Genomic DNA, 25,856 nt, shown 5'->3' on the forward strand with positions numbered 1-25,856 from the left:
TAGCCTGAAGGAAGGGTGGACGTTCTCGGTGCCAGGAACGGCCTATGCAGAGGTCCAGGGGCCAGAGCAGACAGCGGCATCAGGGCGTCTGCAGGGGACTTGGGCAGTGCAGGTGGGCTGGTGGCGAGGGACATGTGTGTCATGAGTGCGGCTTAGACGTCCTCTTCACCCAGACGTGGAGTCTCTAACACTTGTAAGTTTTTTTAGCAGTAGAACCCATTTTTTTTTTCTTTTTTTTAAATGGAGTCTTGCTGTCACCCAGGCTGGAGTGCAGTGGCTCAATTTCAGCTCACTGCAACCTCGGCCTCCTAGGTTCAAACGATTCTCCTGCCTCAGCCTCCTGAGCAGCTGGGACTACAGGCCTGGGCCACCACGCCTGGCTAATTAGCAGAAATCTTTTAAAATGAAATCCGGGCAGCCTTGACATGTCGAGTAAAGAAATGGGATTCTTTTCAGCTTAAGTGTTTAAGATCAGATGGATAGAATTTGCACGCTGGGAACTCCAAGGCATTTGCTCTCCACCGTGCCAGCGTCATCATGGGCCTTAGTGTCTGTCAGCCCTAAGAACGCTTGCTTGTCATGGATGAGTGGTTGCCGGTGGCTGCTGTGAGTGTCTCGTCTGTGTGGAGGGATGTGCTTGTGATCGTAGAATCCATGGGCCCCTCCCAGGCTTCATGGGCTCATCACATTTCGGAAGGCGCAGGAGAGCAGTCTGTGCAGTGGCACGGGAGAGCAGTGACTCTGTTCTTTGGCACAGGAAGGGGCAGGTTAGAGACGCCAGAGATGCATTTAGACGAGGTCACAGTGAGGGGCTGCCACAGACTCCTTCAGAGAGAGTGCCATGGGAAGGACAGTGCAGTATCCCCGAACCCAAACCAGGCTGCTGGGAGTTGGTTGAGAATGCAGACACCTGGGCCGCCATGCAGGATTCCCATTCATCAGGGCCCGCCTGGCATCGGCACAGTTTCTTTGTTTTTTTTTTTTTTTTTTTTTTTTTTTTCCGAGACTGGGTCTCACTGTTGCCCAGGCTGGAGTGCAGTGGCATCATCACGGCTCACTGCAGCCTCTACTTCTCCGGGATCAAGCAATCCTCCCACCTCAGCCTCCTGAGTGACTGGGACTACAGGCACTCACCACCACACCAGGCTAATGTTTGTATTTTTTGAGGAGATGGAGTTTCACCATGTTGCCCAGGTGGGTCTTGAACTCCTGGCCTCCAGTGATCCACCCACCTCGGCCTCCCAAAGTACTGGGATTACAGGCGTGGGCCACCGCATCCAGCTGGATGGTATCTGCATTTTAAACCAGGCTCCTGGTGACACCAGCCTCAGGTTGTCTATTTTTTTAAAATATAAGTCTGAATTGTTGTGTAAATTATCCTGGTTTTAGAATGTTGGTTCAGGTATTTCAGGGATACTGTTAGAACCAAACCAGGCAGCTCTAGGGTCCATCTGGCCATGTGTTACTTACTGTTTCTCCATCTTTGTGGGATTTTCCTTCAGACTTTCTCTCTGCCACCTTCTCCCTCGGGGTTCTTATCCATAAAATGGCCACAGAACTGGTGGTGCCAACGAGCCTGGGTTCAGTGAGGTTAACTGAGCAACAAATTCAGGCACAAGCCTGTCTCAGGTCACCCCTTGGTAACTGTCACCCATTATACAGCGACGTACGCATGTCCTGTGTGTGCTGGGGCGAACGGTTAGTCCTACCCTCACATAAGTGGGTCCCTAAAAATGAGCTCACTCTGCACAGTTGCAGAGTGTCATGGGAACTGCAGGGTTCGTGGGGTAACAGACTCAGGGTATGACATTCAAAAACTTCCTCAGTGACACTTAAAAAAAGATAGGCACCGACTCTAAACAGCAGCACCGTTGTGTGCGTGTTAAGTGTCTAGGAATTACATGAATGCTACAGCAAATAGGGTACTGACCTTGGAAGAGACCTGAGGTTGGTTTGTGGATGTGGTGGCAGCCTGTGAATTATGTGAAGGCCAGGAGGAGGATATCTGAAATCAGACAGGTCATCGTGGCCTCAGATGGGGACAGGGCTGGCCCCTAACACAGGGGAACACAACACTGAGAGAGCGCCCGGACATGAGAGAGGGTGCTGGCGTGGTTTTGCATACTCCCACGGGGTCCTGGTCAGCCAGGAGCAGTGTCTGCATTCACCTGGTGTTTCTCCTGCACAAAATAGAAGAGAAGCAAACACAAAATTCATCTCATGTTCAAAATTATTCCCAGTACTTGTATCTCATTTAGACAGACGTTCAAAATAAGCATTCTAGCAGAACTGACTCTGCAGCATGAATTTCCACGAACTGCTTCTCTAAGTTGAGGGTGTACTATGCATTCATAGAGATCACTAAATTTCCCTCTAAAAGGTGGTACAAATTTGTCTTTCTGCCTTAGGTGTTTGATTGTTTGTTTTTTTGAGACGGAGTCTTACTCTGTCACCCAGACTGGAGTGCAGTAGCGCAATCTCGGCTCACTGCAGCCTCCACCTCCCAGGCTCAAGCGATTCTCCTGCTTCAGCCTCCCAAGTAGCTGGGACTACAGGCACACGCCACCACACCTGGGTTATTTTTGTGTTTTTAGTAGAGGTAGGATTTCACCGTGTTGGCCAGGCTGGTCTTGAACTCCTGACCTCAGGTGATCCGCCTGCCTCGGCCTCCCAAAGTGCTGGGATTACAGGCGTGAGCCACTGTGCCTGGTCTTGCCTTCCATGTTTGAGAGCACCAGTTACCCACACCCTCATCGGAAATCCCAGCCTCTTCTGTCTGCGTAGTCAGATGAGCAGAAGATGGCTGTGGCACTGTTTTAAATTGTTTCTTTAAACATCAGTCAATTCGGTCATTGTTTCTTTTCTTCTTTATTTATTTTAGATAAGATCTTGCTCTGTTGCCCAGGCTGGAGTATGCACTGTCATGGTCGTAGCTTACTGCAGCCTTGGGGTCATGGGCCTAAGCAATCCTCTTGCCTCAGCCTCCCAAGTAACTAGGACTATAGGAGGGTGTCACTATGCCTACATAATGTTTAAATTTTTTTTTTTTTTTTTATCATTTCTCAGCCTTTTGGCTAAGATCAAGTGTAAAATTTTTTGTAGAGATAGGGTCTCACTGTATTGCCCAGGCTGGCCTTGAACTCCTGGACTGAAGCCAGTCTCCTGCCTCAGCCTCCCAAAGTGCTGGGATTACAGGCATGAGCCATCATGCCCAGCCTAAATTGTTTCTTTAAACTTCAGTCAATGTGGTCGTTGTTCTGTCTGTATGCAGATGGATCATTTCTATTTATTATCTGAACTGAGTGGCCTTTGCTCATTTTTAAGTTTTGCTTTTTAGTGGCTTTTGATGACTTTTTGGAAGGGTGGTGTTTTTTTCCCCTGCAGTTTAGGTGCCACTGGTGCCAAGATTTAAAACTTGCTTCCCTTCCCACAGGCTGCAGTGGGCGCAGAGGGGCGGGAGGTGCCAGCGCAGGGACTCCTCCTGCTTTGCAGCCGTGGAGTGGGACTCTGGAAGCCACGCCATATTATCTGGGAGGCTCCGGCTCCACTGCCTCTTGTTCTGTGACAGTCTTGGGTGTAAAATTGATAAGGACATATTTCTAACAGCCATCTCGGTTTTGCTGGCCCATTTCTGCCTTCCAGCCTGGATTCCCTTTGGTCCTCTTGTTGCTTTAAGCTCTGGATCAGGCCATTTTCCTTGGGTCTCAGTGACTCTGGGCCAATAGGTGCCTCGGTGTGGAAGTCCCTTCCTTTCATGGCCCAGCGCTCCCCCGTTCCATACTCCCCATTTCCCTTGGGAAGGCCTGGGGTTTGCCCCTGACCTTGTACTTCCCCAGCCCACCCCTGATTCCAGCCAGCCTCACACCTCCCTGCCTCCTCTGCTCGTGGACACTGCTGGGTGTCCCTCCTCGAGACCCCCCCATACTCCTGGATAGGCCCTGCCCATGGCTGGGGCTCAGGCCATGCTGGGCAGCAAGATGCACACGTGAGCAGACAGTCCTGTGGGCTCCTCCGGCAGGTGCTCTTTCCTGAGCGTCATCCCGTCCCCTTCACAGAGGGCTGCCTGAGTGTCCCAGCCCAGGGCATAGCACTCCTTGGCTAATGACTTGTTTTCCCTTTCCTGAAAACTGGCAGAAGGAGCAGCTGAACACGAGGGGCCGACCGTTCCGAGGCATGTCCGAAGAGGAGGTGTTCACTGAGGTGGCCAACCTCTTCCGGGGCCAGGAGGACCTGCTCTCCGAGTTTGGACAATTCCTGCCTGAAGCCAAGCGGTCTCTGGTGAGTGCAGAGAGCCCCTGCCTAGCTTCGGGGGCCTCAGTGAGGAGGGAGGGCTCCAGCCAGCTTGACCCAGGGCTGGGCCAGGCCCATCCACCCTCCAGGCCACAGCTGGGGTCCCCCAGAAGCTACGCAGGTTGCGATACCCAGGGGTTCCTCACTGTAGGCTCCACCTGCCCAGCAAGCTCGTAAACGATTCTCCAAGGTGCTTCTCTGTACAGACAGTACCCGGGTCTTGGGGTGGTTTGGGAAGCAGAGAGCATGTTCCAATGGAGATGATGGGCCCGGGGGTTCCACCTCCTGTGCCTGCTCTGCAGAGCCCCATCCTGCCTAGGAGCCCAGCCCTGTGGGAAGCTGCAGGAGGGCTGGGTCCCCCACCATCGCTTCCCCTGTTGGGTGAGACCGATCTGGAGCTCCAGCAGGTTGGATCTGGAAGAGCCAGTAGTGGGGGTGGCCTGTGGCCTGTCCCTGACCATGGTGGTAGAGAGCAGAGATGGGCGAGGAGGGGCCTTAGACAGGGAGGCTCAGGGCTCACCCTGCACGGTCAGCCTTTCTCCCCTGCCTGTGGCCTGAAGCTGCCAGGGCTGCCTGTTCCAGTTCCTCTTTTTTCCCCCACTGTGAACATAAGACTTTTAAAAAAATTGAAGTGACATTTATGTAACATCAAATTCACCTTTGAAAGTGAACAATCCATGGCATGTAGTACATCCTCAGTGTTGTACAACCTTCACCACTACCTAGTTCTAGAACATTTTCGTCCCCTTGAAAGGATACCCCATCTCCATCAGCAGCCACCCCTTTCCCCTCCCCCAGCTCCTGGCAACTGCCCATGTGCTTCCTGTCTCTGTGAATTTGATTCGCCCATTCTGGACATTTCAGATTGGTGGAATATCACCCTATGTGGCCTTTGTGTCTGGCTTCTCTCACTCAGCATCATGTTTTCAAGGTTCATCCATGTATTACCATGGTTCAGTGCTCATTCCTTTTCCTGACTGAATCATACTCTGTTAGATGGATGAGCCACATTCTGTTTATCCATATTCTGTTGATGGACATTTGGGTTGTGTCTGCCTTTTGGCTGTTGTGAACAGTGCCACCATCAACATTCATTACAAAGATTTGTTTGAACACCTGTTTTCAGTTCTTTTGGGTAGACACCTAAGAGTGGAATTGCTGGGTCACATGGTAATTCTGTGTTTGACTTTTTGAAGAGCCTCCAAACTGTTTTCTTCAGTGACCGCACCATTTTACATTCCCATCAGCAATGGACTGCGGTTTCTGTCTCTCCACATCTTGGCCAACATTTGTTCTTTTCCAGGTTTTTTTCTTTTTTTGCCTTTTTTTTTTTTTTAGTAGCCATTAGTGTGTGAAGTTTTATTGCATTAAAGTTTGTTTGTTTTTATTTTTTGAGACAAGCTCTCTCTCTGTCACCCAGGCTGGAGTGCAGTGGCATAATTGATCACTGTTCACTGCAACCTCCATCTCCCAGGCTCAGGTGATCCTCCCACCTCAGCCTCCTGAGTAGCTAGGACTACAGGCACCACCACGATGCCAGGCCAATTTTTGTATTTTTTGTAGAGACAGGGATTCGCCATGTTGCCCAGACTGGTCTCGAGCTCCTGGCCTCAAGCGATCCACCTGCCTCAGTTTCCCAAAGTGCTGGGATTACAGGTGTGAGCCACTGTGCCTGGCCTGCTTTTATTTTTTAATTGTAGAGACAGGGTCTCACAATGTTGCCCAGGTTGGTCTCAGACTCCTGGCCTCAAGCGATCCTCCCACTTCGGCCTCCCAAAGTGTTAAGATTACAGGCATGTGCCATTGTGCCCAGTCCATGGTTTCTTTAAGTGGCATTTATGCAGGGCGCCCGGCTAGCTCAGTCAGTAGAGCATGAGACTCTTAAATAACATTTGTTACCAATTTAAGATTTTTAGTGTGTATTGGATTCTTAGAGCCATCTTGTATATTTAGAAAGATGGGATCAACTTTTTAAAATTATTAAAAGCACTGCAGCATCTGTTGCGTGAAGTATAATCTTTATGTTAACTTTTGGATGTATATTAAAACTGTAGGAAAAAGAAACCAAGATGAAATTTGGCATTGCCCTAATTAAATTTGACTGGCCTGGATCAGAGGTTGGCAAACCTTTTCTACAAAGGGCCAGATAGTAAATATCACAGGCTTTGCAGGCCAGCTGATCTCCGTGTAAAGACTCACCTCTGCCCTAGTAGCTTGAAAGCAGTCATGGAATATATATGTCAATGATTGGGCAGGGCCATGTGACAATAAAACTTTATTTACAAAATGAATGGGTATGACTGGGTACCAACAAAACTTTATTTACAAAATGAATGGGCATGACTGGGTACCAGTAAGTCTTTACAAAAGGAATGGGTGTGGCTAGGTGCTGATAAAATTTTATTTATGAAAACACACCCTATGTTAATTGCCATTCCCTAGCCTAGGTGGTCTTTGGGGGTCCATCTAGCTCAGATGTTCACATGATTGGGAGATTAGCTGAAAAGCAAGAACCATGTGAACCGTTGGGGAAGATCTGCTATACCTGCTTGGTGAACTTGGCTGGACGTGTGGCAGGTTTCCCCTCCAGGTCCCCCGTTCTTGTTGAGCATTTGTCATATGGTTGCCCAGCTGCATCTTTTGGGAATCAGTTTGCAACTGTTCCAGCATCTACAAAAAATCGCCGCACGTGGTGGCTCGTGCCTGTAATCCCAGCTACTCGAAAGGCTGAGGCAAGAGAATTACTTGAACCCAGGAGACAGAGGTTGCAGTGAGCTGAGATCGCACCACTGCACTCTAGCCTGGGTGACAGAGCGAGACTCCATCTCAAAAAAAAAAAAAAAAAAAAAAAAAAAAAAGATGTACCAGTGGAGAATTGTTGTGTAGATGCCAATGTCTCCACTTACAGCTCTCGAAATAACCTTGAGTTTTGGGTAATTATTCCCCCCAAATAAGTTTAATTCTTCTGAGTCTTGGCTGTGGCTAAATAGTAAGTCTTTATTAGTAGTAGTAGTATTGTGGCTAAATAATGTCTTTATTATTATTGTAAAAATAGTATACACTAATGAAAAAGTAAGTATTAGCAGGAGTATCAAATTTTTGATGCAAACTTCCTCTCCCTTGACTCAGTTCTGTTCAGAGGTTAGCACTTCTAAGTGTCTTATATCTTTCCAGAAATTTCCTTTGCATGTGTAACAAATACTTTTTACAAAGTAACACATGACATCCTGTTTGTTCTGCCCCTTGGCTTTTTGGGTTTTTTCCTTATTTATTTATTTTTGTTGTTGTTGTTTGTTTGTTTTATTTCAGGTATGCCCGTCTCTAACAGCAGCCCAGAGCCAGCTCATGGTATCTGATCGCTGCTGGCTGATTTGTTCAGATGCACCATGACTTGTCCACCTCACCCACACTTTAGGTCTTTAGAGGTGTCTTTTTGTGCCGGTCCTGGGGTGGCAGGGGAAGGGGGAGTACGATGGAGGTGACCGCAGTAGCACAGAACCTTGTAGGGCCTCTCCAGCCCTGCCCACATCCTGCAGAAAAGCTGCGGTCTGTCCATCGTCCCCTGCCCGTCCAGCCTTCCAGTATGTTCATAATAGACTGTTGCAAAACAGTTCTTTGTAATGTCATTGGCACCCTGTAGGCACCCTTCTCGGGACAAGCATCCTTGACCTGTTAGCCGATGGCTGGTGTAGAGCCTGGGAGGCAGGCCCCAAACCAGTCACGAGCCCCACTCCGCTCCCAGCAAGTGACGACATCATCCCCCAGAAATGCTTTCTCATTCATAGAAAAGACTTCAAAACCTGGCCCCAAGGCCCCCACCAGTGCCCTGGCGAAAATCAGCCACTTCCCCTTGCTGCCTGTTTCTCTCACTGCACCTTGTGTTTCTGTGGCACTGGCATGCATGTGGCGAGGTGCCCCACCAGTGGCTTGCCACATGAGCCCCCGCATGGGAAGACCCAACTCAGGTGTCTCCCTCCTGAAACCCCTGGCCCCTCTCCCTCCCTCACCCATAAAGGCCTCACAGGAACCTTCTCCCAGCCTGGCAGTGTTAGTCTGTGATGATTCGGTTACCTTGGAATGTGAGCGTCTTGCTGGAGTCACCTCACGCACTGACGGAGCATCTGGTCTGGCGCCTGTCGCCACCAGTGCCCAGCGGGCTGTGGGCTGAGCTGGAAGCAGCTCTGCATGCTCTGGTGCATGGGCCCAGCCATGTCTCCGGTGCTGACCACCTCCCACGTGTGTCCTCAGTTTACAGGAAACGGGCCATGCGAGATGCACAGTGTGCAGAAGAACGAGCACGACAAGACCCCAGAGCACAGCAGGAAGCGCTCCCGGCCCTCGCTCCTCCGCCCCGTGTCTGCACCCGCCAAGGTACCTGTCAGCCGCGCGCAGCCGTGCTCGCGTGCAGGGGCCCCAGCAAATCGGGCCTTCCCAGCAGGTGGCCAGGGAACAGAGGCCCCAGCAGGGGTTTGGGGCTGGACCTGGGGCTGTGTGAGATTCACCAGCGGTGGGACCTTTGGAAGTCGGCTCTCCTCTAAGGTGGCTGTTCATCCGTTCTCCCTGTCCCATGAGATTATTGTAAAGCAGAGGAGGAAGGAGTGTTACCCCGCGCTAGGTCCCAAGAAACACGGTGTACCACTCAGTCTCCTTTTCACCCTCGGGACTCTCTCACAGGCAAGGCCACCATGCACGTTTGTTCGGGTTGGTCACTGCAGAGCTGAGGGCAGAGATCCTGTCATGCCCTTCACCTGCAGTGGTGGTTTTCCGATTCCATTATTCCTCGTGCGGTTACTACTTGGCTTTCTACTATTGGTGGGAACTTCCTCGTTCTCCCATTTATTTAGTTATGTATATTAGATATGGACTCTGGGTTATAATCCGTTCTAGTGTTGATGTCCATGCTGTTCCACATTTGGCCGGTAGGGTCCCTTTGGCTCCTGTGTCCTTTTGGCATGTCCTCATCATTCTTTCTTTGGTGGGGGAATGGGCTTTCACTCCACCACCCGGGCTGGAGTGCAGTGGCACAGTCAGCCTTGACCTCTGGGCTCTAGCTGTCCTCTCACCTCAGCCTTCCAAGTAGCTGGGACCACAGGTGTGCACCACCACACCTTTTTGTAGAGATGAGGTTTCACCATGTTGGCCAGGCTGGTCTCAAACTCTTGGGCTCAAACAGTCCTCCCACCTCAGCCTCCCAAAGTGTTGGGATTACAGGCGTGAACCCCTGCACCCAGCTCATCCCCATTCTTCAGGCACTTTGGAGATAGTTCTGGATGGACAGTGTTGTCCTTCTTGCCATGATTGTGTGTCCAAGTTCAGGTCCAAGTCCAGCTTAGAGACAAAAGCCTGCAGACTCAACACTTGGCTTCTCCAGGGTCTTCCCAGTGCAACCCTCTTCCTGTCCGCTTCTTGTTGCTGTCTTGGCCCTCAGGACAAAACAGGGAGAGGATTCTGAGGTTGTCGTAGCCAGGGGCACATCTCCCTTGCCGTTTGGATGCTGTGGCAGTCTTGCCTGTTACCCAAAGCCCTACCCTCTGAGATGGAGATCCCAGATTTGGCAGTGGCGGGTAGCTGCAGAGGTGTCATCTCGGGGATCCTAGGTAACTGGGAGGCTCCTGCCTATCCCTCACTGAGCACCTTGTGGCAGTTCCCAAAGGAAAGCATGATCTTAGCCTTCTTGTGACTCTGTGACAGCGATGGATAGAGGCCACCGGTGGGAGGCAGAGTTAACTGCATGGAATTTCTCCCCACAGAAAAAAATGAAACTTCGTGGTACCAAAGACCTGTCCATCGCTGCGGTGGGGAAGTACGGGACTCTGCAGGAATTTTCTTTCTTTGACAAGGTGAGGGTGGGCCCTGGCTTCCATCTCAGGGATGCCATGTCCAGCTGGGTGGGCTGGTGCTCCCTGGGCCTGCCCCAGGACTGGGGGAGGGGGGCAGGTAAGGTGGGTGCACTCTGAGGATGGAACAGGTGGGACCAGGGGGATGGGGCCGGCCCCCAGCTTTCACTGCAGAAGGGAGTGTGGGCCACCTTGCAGCCCAGGCGTGTGGTGTGGGCGGGAGTCCACAGTGGGTGCTGAGAGTCCAAGCAGAGTATGAAGACATACACGTCTGCCACCCTGCAGCTGTGTAGCTTTTTTGTGTATCAGGGATGATTGTGGGATTCCCGCCCAGGGTCTGTGGGCAGAGCAAACAAGGTGGCTGTGTACATGGGCTGAGTTGCTGCACAGATCGCGTGCACAGACTGTGTGAATTGCTGCAAGGACTGCGTGCACAAACTGTGAATTGCTGCACAGAGTGCTTTCACAGACTGTGTGAATTGCATGGATTGCATGCGTGGACTGTGAATTGCTGCACGATTGCGTGCACAGGCTGTGTGATTTGCTGCACGGATGGCGTGCACGGTCTGTGTGAATTGCACAGATCGTGTGCATAAACTGTGAATTGCTGCACGGATTGCGTGCACAGACTGTGTGAATTCCTGTGCAGATCGTGTACCCAAACTGTGTGAATTGCTGCACAGATGGCGTGTATGGGCTGTGAATTGCAGCATGGATCTTGTGCCCATGCTGTGTGAATTGCTACACAGATTACACGCATGGGATGTGAATTGCTGCACAGATCGTGTGCACAGGCCGTGGATTGGTGCATGGATTGCGTGCATGGGCTGTGTGAATTGCAGCACAGATCTCATTTACTTACACAGCTGGTTCCCATATCGCACACCCATGTGTGTGCAAACACTCACTTCCAAGTGAGCCAGGCCCAGAGGCTGAGGAGCGGGGGTTCACAGTGGTCCCTGACTGCTCTCTCCGCAGGTCCGCCGGGTGCTGAAGAGCCAGGAGGTGTACGAAAACTTCCTCCGCTGCATCGCACTCTTCAACCAGGAGCTGGTGTCTGGCTCTGAGCTCCTGCAGCTCGTCAGCCCATTTCTGGGGTGAGCAGCTGACTTCCCGGGGCTCCCCATGGGGGTTCTGTCCTGTCAACTCCATCTACTTGGTTTTTAGTTACTTTGTGCTTTACTAAAGTCCTATTTATTAATTGACGTGATTGAGATAATTACCAATTCCCATGCATTTGTAAGGAGCGATACACCACCGGGGTATCCTCCAGCTGGTTCCTTTAACAGTAACATCTGTAGTCAGTATCCTCACCAGAATACAGGGTCCTCGAATAATGCCTTTTTTTTTTTTTTTTTTTTTTGAGACGGAGTCTCGCTCTGTCGCCCAGGCTGGAGTGCAGTGGCCGGATCTCAGCTCACTGCAAGCTCCGCCTCCCGGGTTCACCCCATTCTCCGGCCTCAGCCTCCCGAGTAGCTGGGACTACAGGCGCCCGCCACCTCGCCCAGCTAGTTTTTTTGTATTTCTTAATAGAGACGGGGTTTCACCATGTTAGCCAGGATGGTCTCGATCTCCTGACCTCGTGATCCGCCCGTCTCGGCCTCCCAAAGTGCTGGGATTACCGGCTTGAGCCACCGCCCCGGCCAATGCCTTTTCATTTAACACTATTGTAACACCGATGAGAAAAAAACATTCATTTCTGGTCTGAGTGGAGTTTGCACGTTCTCCCCATGTCTGTGTGGATTTTCTCCCGCATCCCAAAGATGTGCATGTTAGGTTAAGTGTAGGTGAAGCGGTGAGTCTCCATGGCCCCAGCCTGAGTGAGTGTGGCGGGGTGAGCGCCCTGCAGTGAGCTGGCATCCTGTCCAGGGTGGGTGCCCCCCTGGTGCTCTGAGCTGCTGGGATGGGGTCTGGCCACCCAAGACCCTGAATTGGGATAATTGGGTAAATCATTATTTTACTTGTTTTTACTCATCTTTTTTATGTGTACGTGTGGCTTGCATTCATTTCAGTGTTTAATTTTAGAAGTGTTTCGATCTCTCTTTAGAAATTTGATGATGGTTTTGTGACCAGAAATATGCTGTAGGAACTTCATTCTTGTTTATGTGTCAATTAGCTTGTGGCAAAATTGGTTTTGTTACACATCTTTTCACTTAAAGTCACAACTTCCTAAAACCTGTTGATGATGTTGAGTGAGGACTTCCTGTATTGACTCTCACACAACCCCCGATCTTTCCAGACTCTCCATGTTACTCGTACACGTCTGGTGTGTGTGTTTTTATACAACTTTCTCACTGTGAAGGGTCGTGTATCTGCCGCAGTGAGGATCCTGAATAGCTTCAGGACTGTCAGGGTTTTTCTGGCCTTGACCTTTCATCTCCATCCCAAAACCCTGCCTCAGCTGGAGTCTGTTCAAACCCCTGGCAGCCACTTATCTGTTCTCTAGACACTGATGTTACTGTAACGGAACTGTACAGGAGGAACCCTCTGGGAGAAACTCCCCCCACCCCAGCATAATTCCCTGGAGATTCACCTGTTAAATACTTTAAAAAATTCTAACACTTGGGCCAGGCACAGCAGCTCGTGCCTGTAATCCCAGCACTTTGGGAGGCTGAGGTGGGCGGATCGCCTGAGGTCAGGAGTTCGAGACAAGCCTGGCCAACATGGTGAAACTCTATCTCTACTAAAAATACAAAAATTAGCTGGGCATGGTGGCGGGCACCTGTAATCCCAGCTACTTGGGAGGCTGAGGCAGGAGAATTGCTTGAACCCAGGAGGCGGAGGTTGCAGTGAGCCAAGATCGCGCCATTGTACTCCGCCTAGGCGACAAGAGCGAGACTTGGTCTCCAAAAAAAAAAAAAAAAAAAAAATTCTAACACCTGGGTCGGGCTCGGATTGGGTACAATGGCTCACACCTGTAATCCCAACATTTTGGGAGGCCAAGGTGGGTGGATCACTTGATGTCAGGAATTAGAGACCAGTCTGGGCAACATGGCTAAACTCTGCTAAAAAATATAAAAATTAGTCGGGGGTGGTGGCACACGCCTCTTGGCCCAGCTACTTGGGAGGCTCAGCTGGAAGGATAGCTTGAACCTGGGAGGTCAAGGCTGCAGTGAGCTGTGATTACACCACTGTACTCTAGCCTGGGTGACAGAGTGAGACCCTGTATCCAAAAAAAAAAAAAAAAAAATTAACACCTCTGTTGCACAAAGGGAAGCCTCATTACTGGTCAGGTCTAAGAGCAGCTTCTAACCCCTGGTGGCCAGGTCAGCCTCAGGAGAGGACTGGGACTGGGTGGAGGGGCCTGGGAGCAACTGTGTACACTCGTGTCTGCTCTTGGGCTCACAGGAGCGTGCACAGTAGGGGTAGGCGGGCTTGTGAGCGCTGTGTGAGACCTGGGAGCCAGCTGGAGCCAGTGTTGCTTCCTGCACATCAGCCCTGTGACTGGGGTGCATCACTTGGGCAGTCTGAGCCTCTGTTTCCTTGCTGTAAAATGGGGATAGTGAATGTACCGACCTACGTGGAGTTCTCGAGAGCTGCAGGTCGGTACTACCTGCAGGGCCCTTCAAATACAATAGAATCTCACCAATGAAAGGAAAAGAGAGGTTTTTTCCAGCAGAAGGAAATGATGTAAGTCACAAACTTGGATCGACCTAAAGAAAGGAAGAGTATCAAGAAAAATTAACACGTGAAGTTTTTTTTTTTTTTTCAAGACAGAGTCTTGCTCTGTTGCCCAGGCCGGAGTGCAGTGGCACGATCTTGGCTCACTGCAACCTCCAGTCGGGTTCAAGCGATTCTCCTGCCTCATCCTCCCATGTAGCTGGGATTACAGATGTGCACCACCATACCTGGCTAATTTTTGTGTTTTTAGTAGAGGTGGGGTTTTGCCATGTTGGCCAGGCTGGTGTCGAACTCCTGACCTCAAGCGGTCTGCCTGCCTCGGTCTCCCAAAGTGCTGAGATTATGGGCATGAGCCGCCATGCCTGGCCATGATTCTTTTTTTCAATGGTTCTCGCACATGGTGGGTGCACATGTTACGTGATCAGCCCATTCAGTCCTTCTTTAACCCTTTTCCCATTTACTCCAAGGATAGTGGTTGACGGCACTTGGGGCTGCAGCGTTTACCCCGAGATAACTTTGCCGTGCAGCATCTCATTTTTATTACTATTTTTGCATTGCTCTCATATCAACTTTGGAAATAAAAGATACCATTTTATGTGTAGCATTCTGCTTTTAGTAGTGATATTTCCAGTTACAAAATATAGTAATTCTTGATCACTGAAAATGTCAAATCTTGGAAAATATAGCATTCCTACGTTTGATGTTAACATTGTTCTCAAACAGTTGTTTGCCAAAGATTCATTTGACGAATCTGACTGTTCCAAAATAGACGATTCTGGTGATTCAGATGATTCTGATGTTCTGTTTAGAAATAACTCCAAGAACAGTTTTTATATTTTACTTTCACATTGAAAATCAGATTTGCTTCAGATTCAAAGAGTGTGTTTATGTAAAATTAAATGAGCACTGGCAGTAAGTTGGACTTTTTTTTTTTTTTTTCTAAATGGGAAAAAGTTAAATCAACCCTGGGGACAGGTGCTGTGTGAGCCCTTTTGCGTTAACTTAAAAAATATATGTGTGTGTGTATGTGTGTGTGTGTATATACATTCGTTTGTTTGTTTTGAGACAGTTTGCTCTGTTGCCCAGGCTGGAACTAATGGAAAATAGGTTCAAGGCTGCAGTGAGCTGTGATCACGCCAGTGTACTCTAGCCTGGGTGACAGAGTGAGACCCTGTATCAAAAAAAAAAAAAAAAAATTACTCTGTTGCACAAAGGGAAGCCTCATTAGCGGGTCAGGTCTAACAGCAGCTTCTAACCCCTGGTGGCCAGGTCAGCCTCAGGAGGGGACTGGGACTGGGTGGACGGGCCTGGGAGCAATGGTAATATAATGTAAAATAAAGCACAGACCCAAGAACCCACATGGCTGACAAATGGCTTGAATCTTTATTAAGCAGTCACCCATTTGCCCACCACCCCCTCAAAAACAGACTCCAGGAGCCCCCCGTGTACTGTTCCAGTCCCTGCCCATCTCACTGCAAGAGTGTCCTGACTTCAGGAGTGACCACCTCCTGCACTAATGACGGTGCAGCCACCCAGGTGGACACCAAATACATGGCTCAGTCTCACGCCCATCCAGGTTTTGTTTCCTTCCTCCCCTCCCTCCCTCCCTCCCTCCCTTCCTCCCTTCCTTCCTTCCTTCCTCTCTCTCTCTCTCTCTCTCTGTCTTTCTCTCACTCTTTTTCTTTTTCTTTCTTTCTTTTTTTTTTTCAAGACAGAGTCTCACTCTGTCGCCCAGGCTGCAATGCAGTGGTGCGATCTCGCCTCACTGCAACCTCCGCCTCCTGGGTTCAAGTGCCTCTCCTGCCTCAGCCTCCCGAGTAGCTGGGACTACAGGCGCCTGCCACCACGCCCGGCTAATTTTTGTATTTTTAGTAGAGACGGAGTTTTGCCATTTGGCCAGACTGCTCTCAAACTCCTGGCCTCAAGTGATCCGCCTGCCTCGGCCTCCCAAAATGCTGGGATTACAAGTGTGAGCCATGGTGCCCAGGCCCTGGGTTTTGTTTTCTAATACATCTCACCTCTGGTTCCCTCCAATTCTAGTCCTTACAATTTCTGTCCTTATGCCCCTCTACCTGTCCCTGTCCCTGTTATTTCTGTGATATTAGCCTCCCAGGTTTGCTCACTCATTTGGGGATGCATAGGAGGATCGCCGTGGCCCAGGATAGCTGCTTGACTACAGTCTCGATTCCTCCCTAGTCACAGCCTCGAGTGATGAGCTGCTTTCATGTCATCTTCCCAAGGGTACCAATTAAGTCCTTTGCTTTCTTTTTTTTTTTTTTTTTTAGCATCTTAAGTAATTCATAAAGTTAAAACATATTTGATGCATTTCAATACAGTTCCTAGTTATTTTAAAGGTGAGGGGCCAGGCGTGGTGGCTCATGCCTGTAATCCCAGCACTTTGGGAGGCCGAGGGGGAAGGAGCACTTGCATCCGGGAGTTTAAGACCACGGCCTGGCACAGTAGCTCACGCCTGTAATCCTAGCACTATGAGAGGCCGAGGCGGGTGGATCACCTGAGGTCAGGAGTTCAAGACCAGCGTAACCAGTATGGTGAAACCCCATCTCTATTAAAAATAAAAAAAAATTAGCCAGACGGTGGCCTGTGCCTGTAGTCCCAGCTACTCGGGATGCTGAGACAGGAGAATTGCTTGAACCCAGGAAGCAGAGGTTGCAGTGAGCTGAGATTGCACCACTGCACTCCAGCCTGGGCAACAGAGCGAGCTGTCTCAAAACAAACAAAAAAAACTCAACCAGCCTGGGCAACATAGTGAGACCTCGTCAAAAACTAGCCAGAAGTGGTGGCGTGTACCTGTAGCTACTTGGGAGGCTGAGGTGGCTGGATCACTTGAGTTTTGGCAGAGCCCTGATCTCACCACTGCACTCAGCCTGGGTGACAGCGTGAGACCCTGTCTCAAAAAAATAAGGAAACTGAGGCTCAGATCAAATCCCTCTGACTTACCCTAGACAAGCACTCATAGGTGAGCTTAGCGTGCTGTTAGGTAGCAGCCGGGGTGCTCCAGCCTCAAAGCCAGGCCTTTGCATGTTCTCTGCTTTCTGCGCACAGTGGCTGCTGGGCGTAGCGTAAACAGGCGCGTGCTGTCAGGCTGGGCTTCGATGTCTTTTGTTTTTTTTTTTAACTCAGCATTTCTTGGAAGTGTTTCAGCATCAGATGTGAACCCATGTCCTCATTTTTAAGCGACTGTCCCTTACCAGGGTCTCTAACGGTGGGCGTTTGTCTCTAGTCCTCCCTGTCAGTGGTGTTGACATCAAATGCTCCTGAGGCTACGACCCTCGCAGGTCAAGCTGAGCTCATCAGAAGGCCTTTCCCTGGTGGTCCCGGGCATGCACGTGTTGGGGTGATCTTTTCAGTGGGTTTTCTTTCTTGGGCCGCTGAAGGTCTGTAACCGCCCTGAAGAACAGTCCGAAGCAGGATGGTGTTACTCTAGTCTCAGGCAAAACGGGGGCTCCTGGGGTCTGTTTGTGACGTGGGTGGTGGGCACACAGGTGGGCCTTTTCTATGGACGTGGAATGCACATTCACCTTGAGTCGCCTCCACTGGGCTCAGAATCCAGCACTCTCTGAGCCTGGGTCCCACCTGGGACAGGGGGCCCCCGGGGGCTGTGTGTGGAGCTGGTGTTGGCACCTGTGCCCAGCGGGCACATGACCACCCCGGGTTGGAATTGGGACTCAGCTTCCTACTAGCCAAGCGAGCCTCAGTGTCTTTGTAAAATGGCCATACCTCCCTCCTGGGTTTGTCAGGAGGTTAGAGGGGAAGACAAAAGGAACATGAAAGGCGAGAGTCTGAAAGGCAAGGCGCTGAGCAGATGGTCAGTGCCGGGACAGTCAGCTGTTCTTGTTTCCATGTTTCGGCAGCAGAGACTCATACGGGGACGGGCGTCAGGGGAAGGGTCTGTATGGAGCAAGGTCGGGAATGGAAGCGGACCTCTGCGTGTTCTTGACACAATGCTTGGTTGGGTTAGGAACATTCACCACCACGTGGCATTCCTCTGCGTGTTCAACCTGCAGTCAGGTGCTCAGCTGGGCTGGGCGGCTGAACACGGCCCAGGGAACTGCCCCTCGCAGCTGGCAGCCACATGGCAGCCGGGTGAACTGGGTTCAGCATTCCCTTCTAGCGATCCTGATTTGTGTTTATCCCAGCAGTAGCCTCAGGCATCTCTGCAGCGTTTTCGTCGGTATCTTTCCTCCCTACGTTTCCATTGGCTTGTGGGTTTTCCTTGTGAGCACAGTTGGCATAGGGTTCTTAAATACGTGGCACGACGGAGGCCACATCAATGAGGGGGACATCATTATGGGAGGGTGGGCTGGGTGGCTGGGTGACTGCAGGATTGTGGCACCAGCAAAGTAACTGCACCTTTTTTTTTTTGTAGGATCTGATGTTACTGCTTAGAGACGGGGTCCCGCTGTGTTGCCCAGGCTGGTCTCAAACTCTTGAGCTGAAGCGATCTTCCCATCTTGGCCTCCTGAGTAGCTGGGATTCCAGGCACACACCACCAGATCTGATTTTAAACAGAAATCCAGTTGGCATTGTAGAGTCGTTTGCATTAAAGCCTTCCTATCGTCAACCACAGCCATGACCTGATGACTTTCAAGCATGTGTCCAGAGAGGGGTTCACAGAGAGGAGTCTCCCTCATGAGAGGGGAAGACTATAGATCAGAGATAGGCAAACTTGATCTCTGAGGGGCCAGACGGGCTATGTGGAGATGACTCATACCTCTCTTGTGCAGGCCACAGGCAGTGCGAACACAAGTGGACGTGACTGTGGGCCAGTGAAACTTTATTTACAATGGGATGGCTGGGCATGGTGGCTCACTCCTGTCACCCCAGCACTTTGGGAGGTTGAGGTGAAAGGGATCGCTTGAGGCCAGGACTTCAAGACCAGCTTGGACAACATAGCAAGACCCCATCTCTACAAAAATTTTTAAAATTGGCCGGGCATGGTGGCTCACACCTATAATCCTAGCACTTTGGGAGGCCGAGGCGGGCGAATCTCTGGAGGTCAGGAGTTTGAGACCAGCCTGACCAACATGGTGAAACCCTGTCTCTACTAAAAATACAAAATTTAGCCAGGCGTGGTGGTGCATGCCTGTAATCCCAGCTACTCGGAAGGCTGAGACAGGAGAATAGCTTGAGCCCAGGAGGTGGAGGTTTCAGTGAGCCGAGATTGTGCCGTTGCACCCCAGCCTGGGCGACGAGTGAAACTCTGTCTCAAAAAAAAAAACAAAAGAAATTAGCTGGGCGTAGTGGCACATGCCTGTGGTCCCAGCTATTGAGGAGGCTGAGGTGGGAGGGTCTCTTGAGCCCAGGAGTTTGAGGTTGCAGTGAGCTGAGATCATGCCACTGCCCTTGAGCCTGGGCAACAGAGTGAGACAGTGTCTCTAAAAAATATATATATATATACCAAACCAAACAAAACACAGGCAGTGGGCAGACTGGCTGTGGCTTGCCGCTCCCTGGCCTCAAGCCTGGCCTCTTCCAGTCAGGGAACGTCATGGGCTCCAGCTTCTGCCAGTTCAAGTCATCTTTTCTGGTGTATTTCAAAGCCTCCCTGTGAGTATGGGGTCAATAGGCACAGGAAGGGACCTGGTGTGTGACAGAGGGGTGGGAGGCCCATTCATTCACACACCTTGGGACTTGCAGTGACTTCCTGTGTATTGGATTCTTCCGCCTCTCATTTGTGTCCATGATGTTGAATTCTGACTCTGTTTAAGCTGTAATGTCCACATGAAGCCATTCTAAAATCTCCAGATCCCTCTCAGAAGGCCCGAGGGATGACCAGTTACCATTTTTCTTTATCTTTGAAGGAAATTTCCAGAGCTGTTTGCACAGTTCAAGTCCTTCCTAGGGGTAAAAGAGCTGTCCTTCGCGCCACCCATGAGCGACAGATCCGGGGACGGGATAAGCCGGGAAATCGACTATGCATCTTGCAAGCGCATAGGATCCAGCTACCGGGCACTCCCCAAAACCTACCAGCAGCCCAAGTGCAGCGGGAGGACGGCCATCTGCAAGGAGGTAGTGCTCCCTGGGGCTCACATGTTCGCTGACATGGTGCATCCCCCACCCCTCCCCAGCAAACACCCAATACCCCCGTTTTGAATGAAATGCTGTGTGCTCAGCCCTCCTGAATGTTGGGTTATGGGTGGTGCTGGGATGTGGCCCAGCAAAACCACCTGAGCAGAGACAACAGTGTTGTACCCTGCTGGTAGTTTTGGCAAAACACAGAGTGGCAGGGATAATGTGGAGTTCAGCTTATTCATCTGTTATTTGACTTAGGTTTATTGCTGCCATGATTCTGCTCCGTCCCGGGCTCACTGACCTCAGTGTGTTTCTGTTTAGCTTGACCATTGGACACTTCTCCAGGGTTCGTGGACAGACGATTACTGCATGTCTAAGTTCAAGAGTACCTGCTGGATTCCAGGATATAGTGCAGGGGTCAGCAAACTCTGGCCCATGGGCCCTGGCCCGCTGCCTGTGTTTGTAAATAAAGTTTTATTGGCACACAGACACAACCATTCATTTACATATTGCCTGTGGCTGCTTTTCTCACCACAAAGGCAGAGTTGAGTATTCATCCGGGATGGCCTGCAAAGTCTGAGATAGTTGCTCTCTGACCCTTTGCAGAGAGAATTTACCAATATCTGAAATGAAATCAGCCCTCCATATCTGCAAGTTCCTCATCTGTGGTTTCAACTAACCATGGATTGAAAATATGTGGGGAGAGAGAAACCAAAAAATGACAGTACAGCAATAAAGCGTAATCCACATTTTAAGAATGCAGTGTAACAATGATCTACACAGCATTTACATTGCATTAGGTATAAGTATTCTAGAGATGATTTTGCATAGGTTATATGCAAATAGGATTCCATTTGACATCAGGGACTTGAGTATCTGTGGATTTGGGTCTCCAGGGGTGGTTCTGGAACCAATCTCCCAGGATACCAAGGGAGTGTTCACTTGACCAAAGTCATGTTTTCCCTTAAAAACTTGATTCACCTTCCCATTTGTATAAGGCAGTTGCCTTTCATGTAATCAGGATTGTATTATATATCTAGGTACTTTCTACACTGGCTAACAGCAAATCTTGGCTCCTGGGGCATGCAGCGCCGTTCACGGCGTTTCCTCTCGATGCAGGTACTGAATGACACCTGGGTCTCCTTCCCCTCCTGGTCTGAGGACTCCACCTTCGTCAGCTCTAAGAAGACACCATACGAGGAGCAACTTCACCGCTGTGAGGACGAGCGCTTCGAGGTGTGTGTGCTGCTGTGGCCAGGCCCCCCCTTCTCCACAGGACATGCGTCCTGATCCTCCTCCACTGTGCCAGTCTCCTTTTAGGAGCAGGGATTGCAGCACATTCCAGCAGCTCCTGGAAGCTTCCTGCTGGGTCTTGCTGGCCTCTGGGCTGGCTACCAGATGGCACTTTTTTTTTCTGTTTAAACATTTTGTTTGGACTGGGTGTGGTGGCACACACCTGTAATCCCAGCACTTTGGGAGGCCAAGGCAGGTGGATCATTTGAGCTCAGGAGTTTGAGACCAGCCTGGGCAACATGGTGAAACCTCATCTCTACCAAAAATACAAAAATTAGCCGGGCTTGGTGGCGGGTGCCTGTAATCCTAGCTACTCGGGAGGCTGAGGCAGAATTGCTTGAGCCAGAGAGGCCGAGGCTGCAGTGAGCCGAGATCGAGCCACTGCACTCCACCCTGGGCAATAAAATAAAAATAAATTTAAATTACGTTAAAGAAACTTTTATTTATTTATTTATTTTGCTTGCCCTGTCTCCCAGGCTGAAAGTGCAGTGGCAGGATCATGGATCATTGCTGCCTTGACCTCCCAGGGTCAAATGATCCTCCCACCTCAGCCTCCTGAGTAATTGGAACCACAGGTGCACGCTACCATGCCCAGGTTGTTGTGTTTTTTTTTAACTTTTTTTGTAGAGATGAGGTCTCACTATGTTCCCCAGGCTGGTCTCACACTCCTGGCCTCAAGCGATCCTCTTGAGTAGCTGGGATTACAGACACACCACCATTCCTGGCTAATTTTTGTATTTTTAGTAGAGACGAGGTTTCACCATGTTGGTCAGGCTGGTCTCGAACTCCTGACCTTGTGATCTGCCTGCCTCAGCCTCCCAAAGTGCCAGGATTACAGGCGTGAGCCACCGCACCGGGCCATAAGTTTTTTTAATTAGCCAGGCATGGTGGTGCACACCTATATTCCTAGCTACTTGGGAAGCCAAGGTGGGAGGATCGTTTGAGCCCAGGAGGTTGAGGCTGCAGTGAGCTGTAATTGTGCCACTGCACTTCAGTCTGGGTGACAGAGCAAGACCCTGTCTCCTACACACACACACACACCACCCCCCACCCCCAAAATCCTTTGCTCTCTGAGGTCCCAGGCCCCTCCCTGAGGCCTCTTGAGTTCCCCAGTGGCTGACCCCTTCCTGCCTTCCTTTCCATAGTTAGACGTTGTCCTGGAGACGAACCTGGCCACGATCCGCGTGTTGGAAAGCGTGCAGAAGAAGCTTTCTCGGATGGCGCCAGAAGACCAGGAGAAGTTCCGGCTGGACGACTCCCTCGGGGGCACGTCGGAGGTGATCCAGCGCCGTGCCATCTATCGCATCTATGGCGACAAGGCCCCGGAGATCATCGAGAGCCTCAAGAAGAACCCCGTCACCGCTGTCCCTGTTGTCCTGAAAAGGTGCCCTGCGGCATCCCGCCTTCCCTTCCCTTCCCTGCCGCAGGGAGCCCCTGGAGAGCTCATTAGTGCTGTTTGTCAACAGGGGTAATCTCCAGGGGAGGTCTGAGGCCTAGGGCTGGCTTCCTGTATTTCCCAGTCTCCCACTCCTGAGAGGAGAGCACTGTGACCTTCTAGGACTTTCCACCTTGCACATAATCACATCTAGACATCTAAACTGCTTTTAAGAGTCAGACGCAATCACTACACTGTGGCTTGCATTTTATTTAACGCTGCATCTCAGACACCATCCGGTGCTAGAGAACAGGTATTTATCAAGTGGCCACTTTAAGGCAGGTGCAATGCTTGGCCCTGGGGTTACGCAGCTGAGTGAGGCAGACCCAGTCCCTCTCCTCTTGGGCCTCACAGCTGAGCAAGGGACCTGAGTGGCTGAGCTAGCAGCCATGCGGAGAGTGCTGGGTGCCTGGGAGGAGGCGGAGGAACCGGGAAGCCGGCCACATTGGCTCTGTAAGGCCATCACGCCCTTCCTCTGACGTGCACAGAGCCCACTGCATAGACTAGGCTGGGAGCTGGCTGGGCTTGGATCCTGGGCCCCCAGTCAAGTCCCAGAGGAAGACAGGCCAGCCCCGGGATGCTTCAGGGAGGATACCCTGGCTTGTCCCTGGTGCTGACCCCTCTTCTCCCCACAGGCTGAAGGCCAAGGAAGAGGAGTGGCGGGAGGCCCAGCAGGGCTTCAACAAGATCTGGCGGGAGCAGTATGAGAAGGCGTACCTCAAGTCCCTCGACCACCAGGCTGTGAACTTCAAGCAGAACGACACCAAGGCCCTGCGCTCCAAGAGCTTGCTCAACGAGATCGAGAGCGTCTACGACGAGGTACAGCCTTCCCTAGCCCTGCTGGCTGGCGGAGGTGGGATCCTGGCTCTCCCGACCGCCAGGTCTGTGCCTCTGTTTCCCTGGTGCTTAGGTGGAGTAGTGGCATTGCCCTTTCAGGGCTGTGTCAAGGCGAGGGTTCATGTCTCTGTGATGCTCAGCCTGCGGCCTGCCCTAGGAGAACCAGCAACTCTGCCATTGTCTGTTTGTTTGTTTAGAGACAGAGTCTTGCCCGCTCTGTCGCCTAGGCTGGAGTGCAGTGGTGCGATCTGAGCTCACTGTAACCTCCGCCTCCCCGTTTCAAGCGATTCTCCTGCCTCAGCCTCCCGAGTAGCTGGGACTATAGGCACGTGACACCACACCTGGCTAATTTTTGTATTTTTAGTAGAGACGGGGTTTCACCATGTTGGCCAAGCTGGTCTTGAACTCCTGACCTTGTGATCCACCCGCCTCGGCCTCCCAAAGTGCTGGGATTACAGGCGTGAGCCATCGTGCCTGGCCAACTCTGCCGTTGTCTAGAGAAGTCTCCGTCCCTCCTGTGGGGCAGTGACGGACTTCAGCTTAGATGGCAGGTGGCAGCAGCCTTCATTTCTTTCTTGCCGACTGTGCCGGGCACTGGTGTTAGCAATGCAGAAGGAGTCATATATCATCTGACCTCACTCCTGAACCTGACTCTGCTGCGTCATTATTCTGATTTTACCAGTGGGGAAACCGAGGCACAAGAGGTTGCATTTGCCTGGGCTGGTTGCAGGGGGCCAGGGCTCTCAGTCAGTGGGTTCGAGGCTTTCGGCTGCATGTCCTCGCTGCGGGCTCACAAGGCCTGAGTTACAGAACCAAGGCCAGCGGGACCCTCAGGTTGCCAGGAACTGGGCCTGTTAGTGGCTGTGCGTAGGGAGTGCCTGCCTGCAGGATCCTGAAGGGGGAAGCTTGGCAGGGTGCTGGGCATAGTGACAGCCAGCTGTCGGGAAGGTCCTTGGACATTCTGAGGAGGTGGCTGGGGAGGGCACTCTGCTCCCCAGGCAGTGCCCAGATCACGGCATGGGCTGCATTGTCAGCCTGGTGCCCACCTGGGCAGGGGGCGGTGCCTCACCTGATTTGGTGTCTTGCTCCTGTCACTGCACAGTGAGTGGTCGCTCCTTTTACAACATAGAAACGGAATCCACAGGAGCCAGGCTGCTGGCCCAAGGCCTCTCCCAGAGCCTGTGGGACTGTGGGGACCCCCTTCCCTCCCACCTCCCTCCCCATGGGCCACCCTCGCCCCAGGCCTACCCACAGCCGCTCTGGCTTCCTCACTCTAGTCCTCGGCGGATCCCCAAGCCCAAGACCCTGCATAGGTTCTGTGGGTCTGTAGTGTCTGCAAAGTGCAGATGATGAAGTAGCCCTGAAAATCCACCAATGAGACCCCGAGTTCCTGGGTCCCTCCCTGGGGCTGGGGCTGATGAGGCAAGGGTCACCAAGGTTGGCCCCCTGGCCTGACAGATCTCTGCACATGCAGGTCCTTGATGAGTTCCAAAGTCAGACCCCCATTCCATCACACAGTTTACAAAGCATGGTTACGGGTCGCAGACATGGGGATCGTGCTTCAGAGGGGACTGTAAAGGAATTTTCAGTGTTTATGGCATAAATGAGACCTGGGGGACTTAGGAAGCGGTCAGAGGGCGGAGGTCACACTGAAGAGCCCGGAACAGGGCTGAGCGTGCAGACTCCTAGGAACCAGCTCAGCGTGCTTGGCCCCACCAGCCTCTACACTGCCCTGCAGGGGAGGAGGAAGGGAAACCTCAGGCTGCTGGGAGACCTGGTCCTTCCCCTGGGAGCCTGCAGAGACGGCGTCCATGCTCACTTTCCCCAAGAGCCCCAGTGCGTCGGCCTCCCTGCCTCCCTCCCTGAGGGGTTGGGGCCGCCCAGCAGAGGCACTGGGTGCCAGGACGGTGGTGTGGGAGGCTGGAGGAAGGGGTGATTGTCTTAACGGTGTGAGGGAATGAAAGTCGTGATCTGGATAAAGACCAAGGGGAGGGGTGAGCCTGGGACAGGGTTTTCCAGGGAGCGAGAGCAAATGGGCATGTGCAAAGGCCCTGCACACACAGGAGGGAGCTCGGCGCCCTGAAGCATCGCAGGAAGGAGCCTGGGGGCCGTGAGGCTGGAGGGGCTATGGAGGGGCACCCCAAGGGCTGGCATCTTCTGAGGGACAGCGCCTCAGGAGTGTTAGTTGAGGTGACCATGCTCCTGTGGGCCAAGTCGCCCTGGACCCAGTGAGGAGAACGGTTGGAACAGGCTGGTGGGAGCTGGTGGGAGGGCTGGTGACATGACGGTGGTAGCAAGCACGTGCAGGGGCTGGCGGGTGACAGCAGCAGAGGTGGGGACTTGGTGATGATGGGCATGCAGGGCTTCAGATGTGAGCAGTTGCAGGCCTCCTGGGTAGTAGATGGAGGGCAGCGGCAGAGAGTTCACAGCTCACCCTGTGCCTCCTTGACCTCATCGATAGCGTGGTATGGGCAGCCCTGGTCAAGCTGGAATCAGGCGCCACCGTTGCT

The 25,856-nt window shown here is 51.7% G+C and overlaps 1 protein-coding gene across 2 annotated transcripts in view; it reads left to right on the forward strand.

The window, feature by feature from the left end:
• The window catches only part of SIN3B (SIN3 transcription regulator family member B), a 50,160-nt gene that overhangs the window by 13,422 nt on the left and 10,882 nt on the right, over positions 1-25,856 (forward strand). Inside the window, exons 5-13 of one of the 2 annotated variants that reach the window (XM_025368125.1) lie at positions 4,135-4,278; positions 8,539-8,661; positions 10,041-10,130; positions 11,106-11,224; positions 19,571-19,778; positions 20,103-20,198; positions 20,901-21,017; positions 22,220-22,458; positions 23,145-23,328. In XM_025368125.1, the coding sequence (XP_025223910.1) occupies positions 4,135-4,278; positions 8,539-8,661; positions 10,041-10,130; positions 11,106-11,224; positions 19,571-19,778; positions 20,103-20,198; positions 20,901-21,017; positions 22,220-22,458; positions 23,145-23,328 (1,320 nt within the window). The remainder of the gene's footprint in view (positions 1-4,134; positions 4,279-8,538; positions 8,662-10,040; positions 10,131-11,105; positions 11,225-19,570; positions 19,779-20,102; positions 20,199-20,900; positions 21,018-22,219; positions 22,459-23,144; positions 23,329-25,856) is intronic. The other variant, XM_025368126.1, reaches the window with a different exon arrangement.

This window comes from Theropithecus gelada, chromosome 19, assembly GCF_003255815.1.
Source record: "Theropithecus gelada isolate Dixy chromosome 19, Tgel_1.0, whole genome shotgun sequence".
NCBI classification, from domain to species: domain Eukaryota; kingdom Metazoa; phylum Chordata; class Mammalia; order Primates; family Cercopithecidae; genus Theropithecus; species Theropithecus gelada.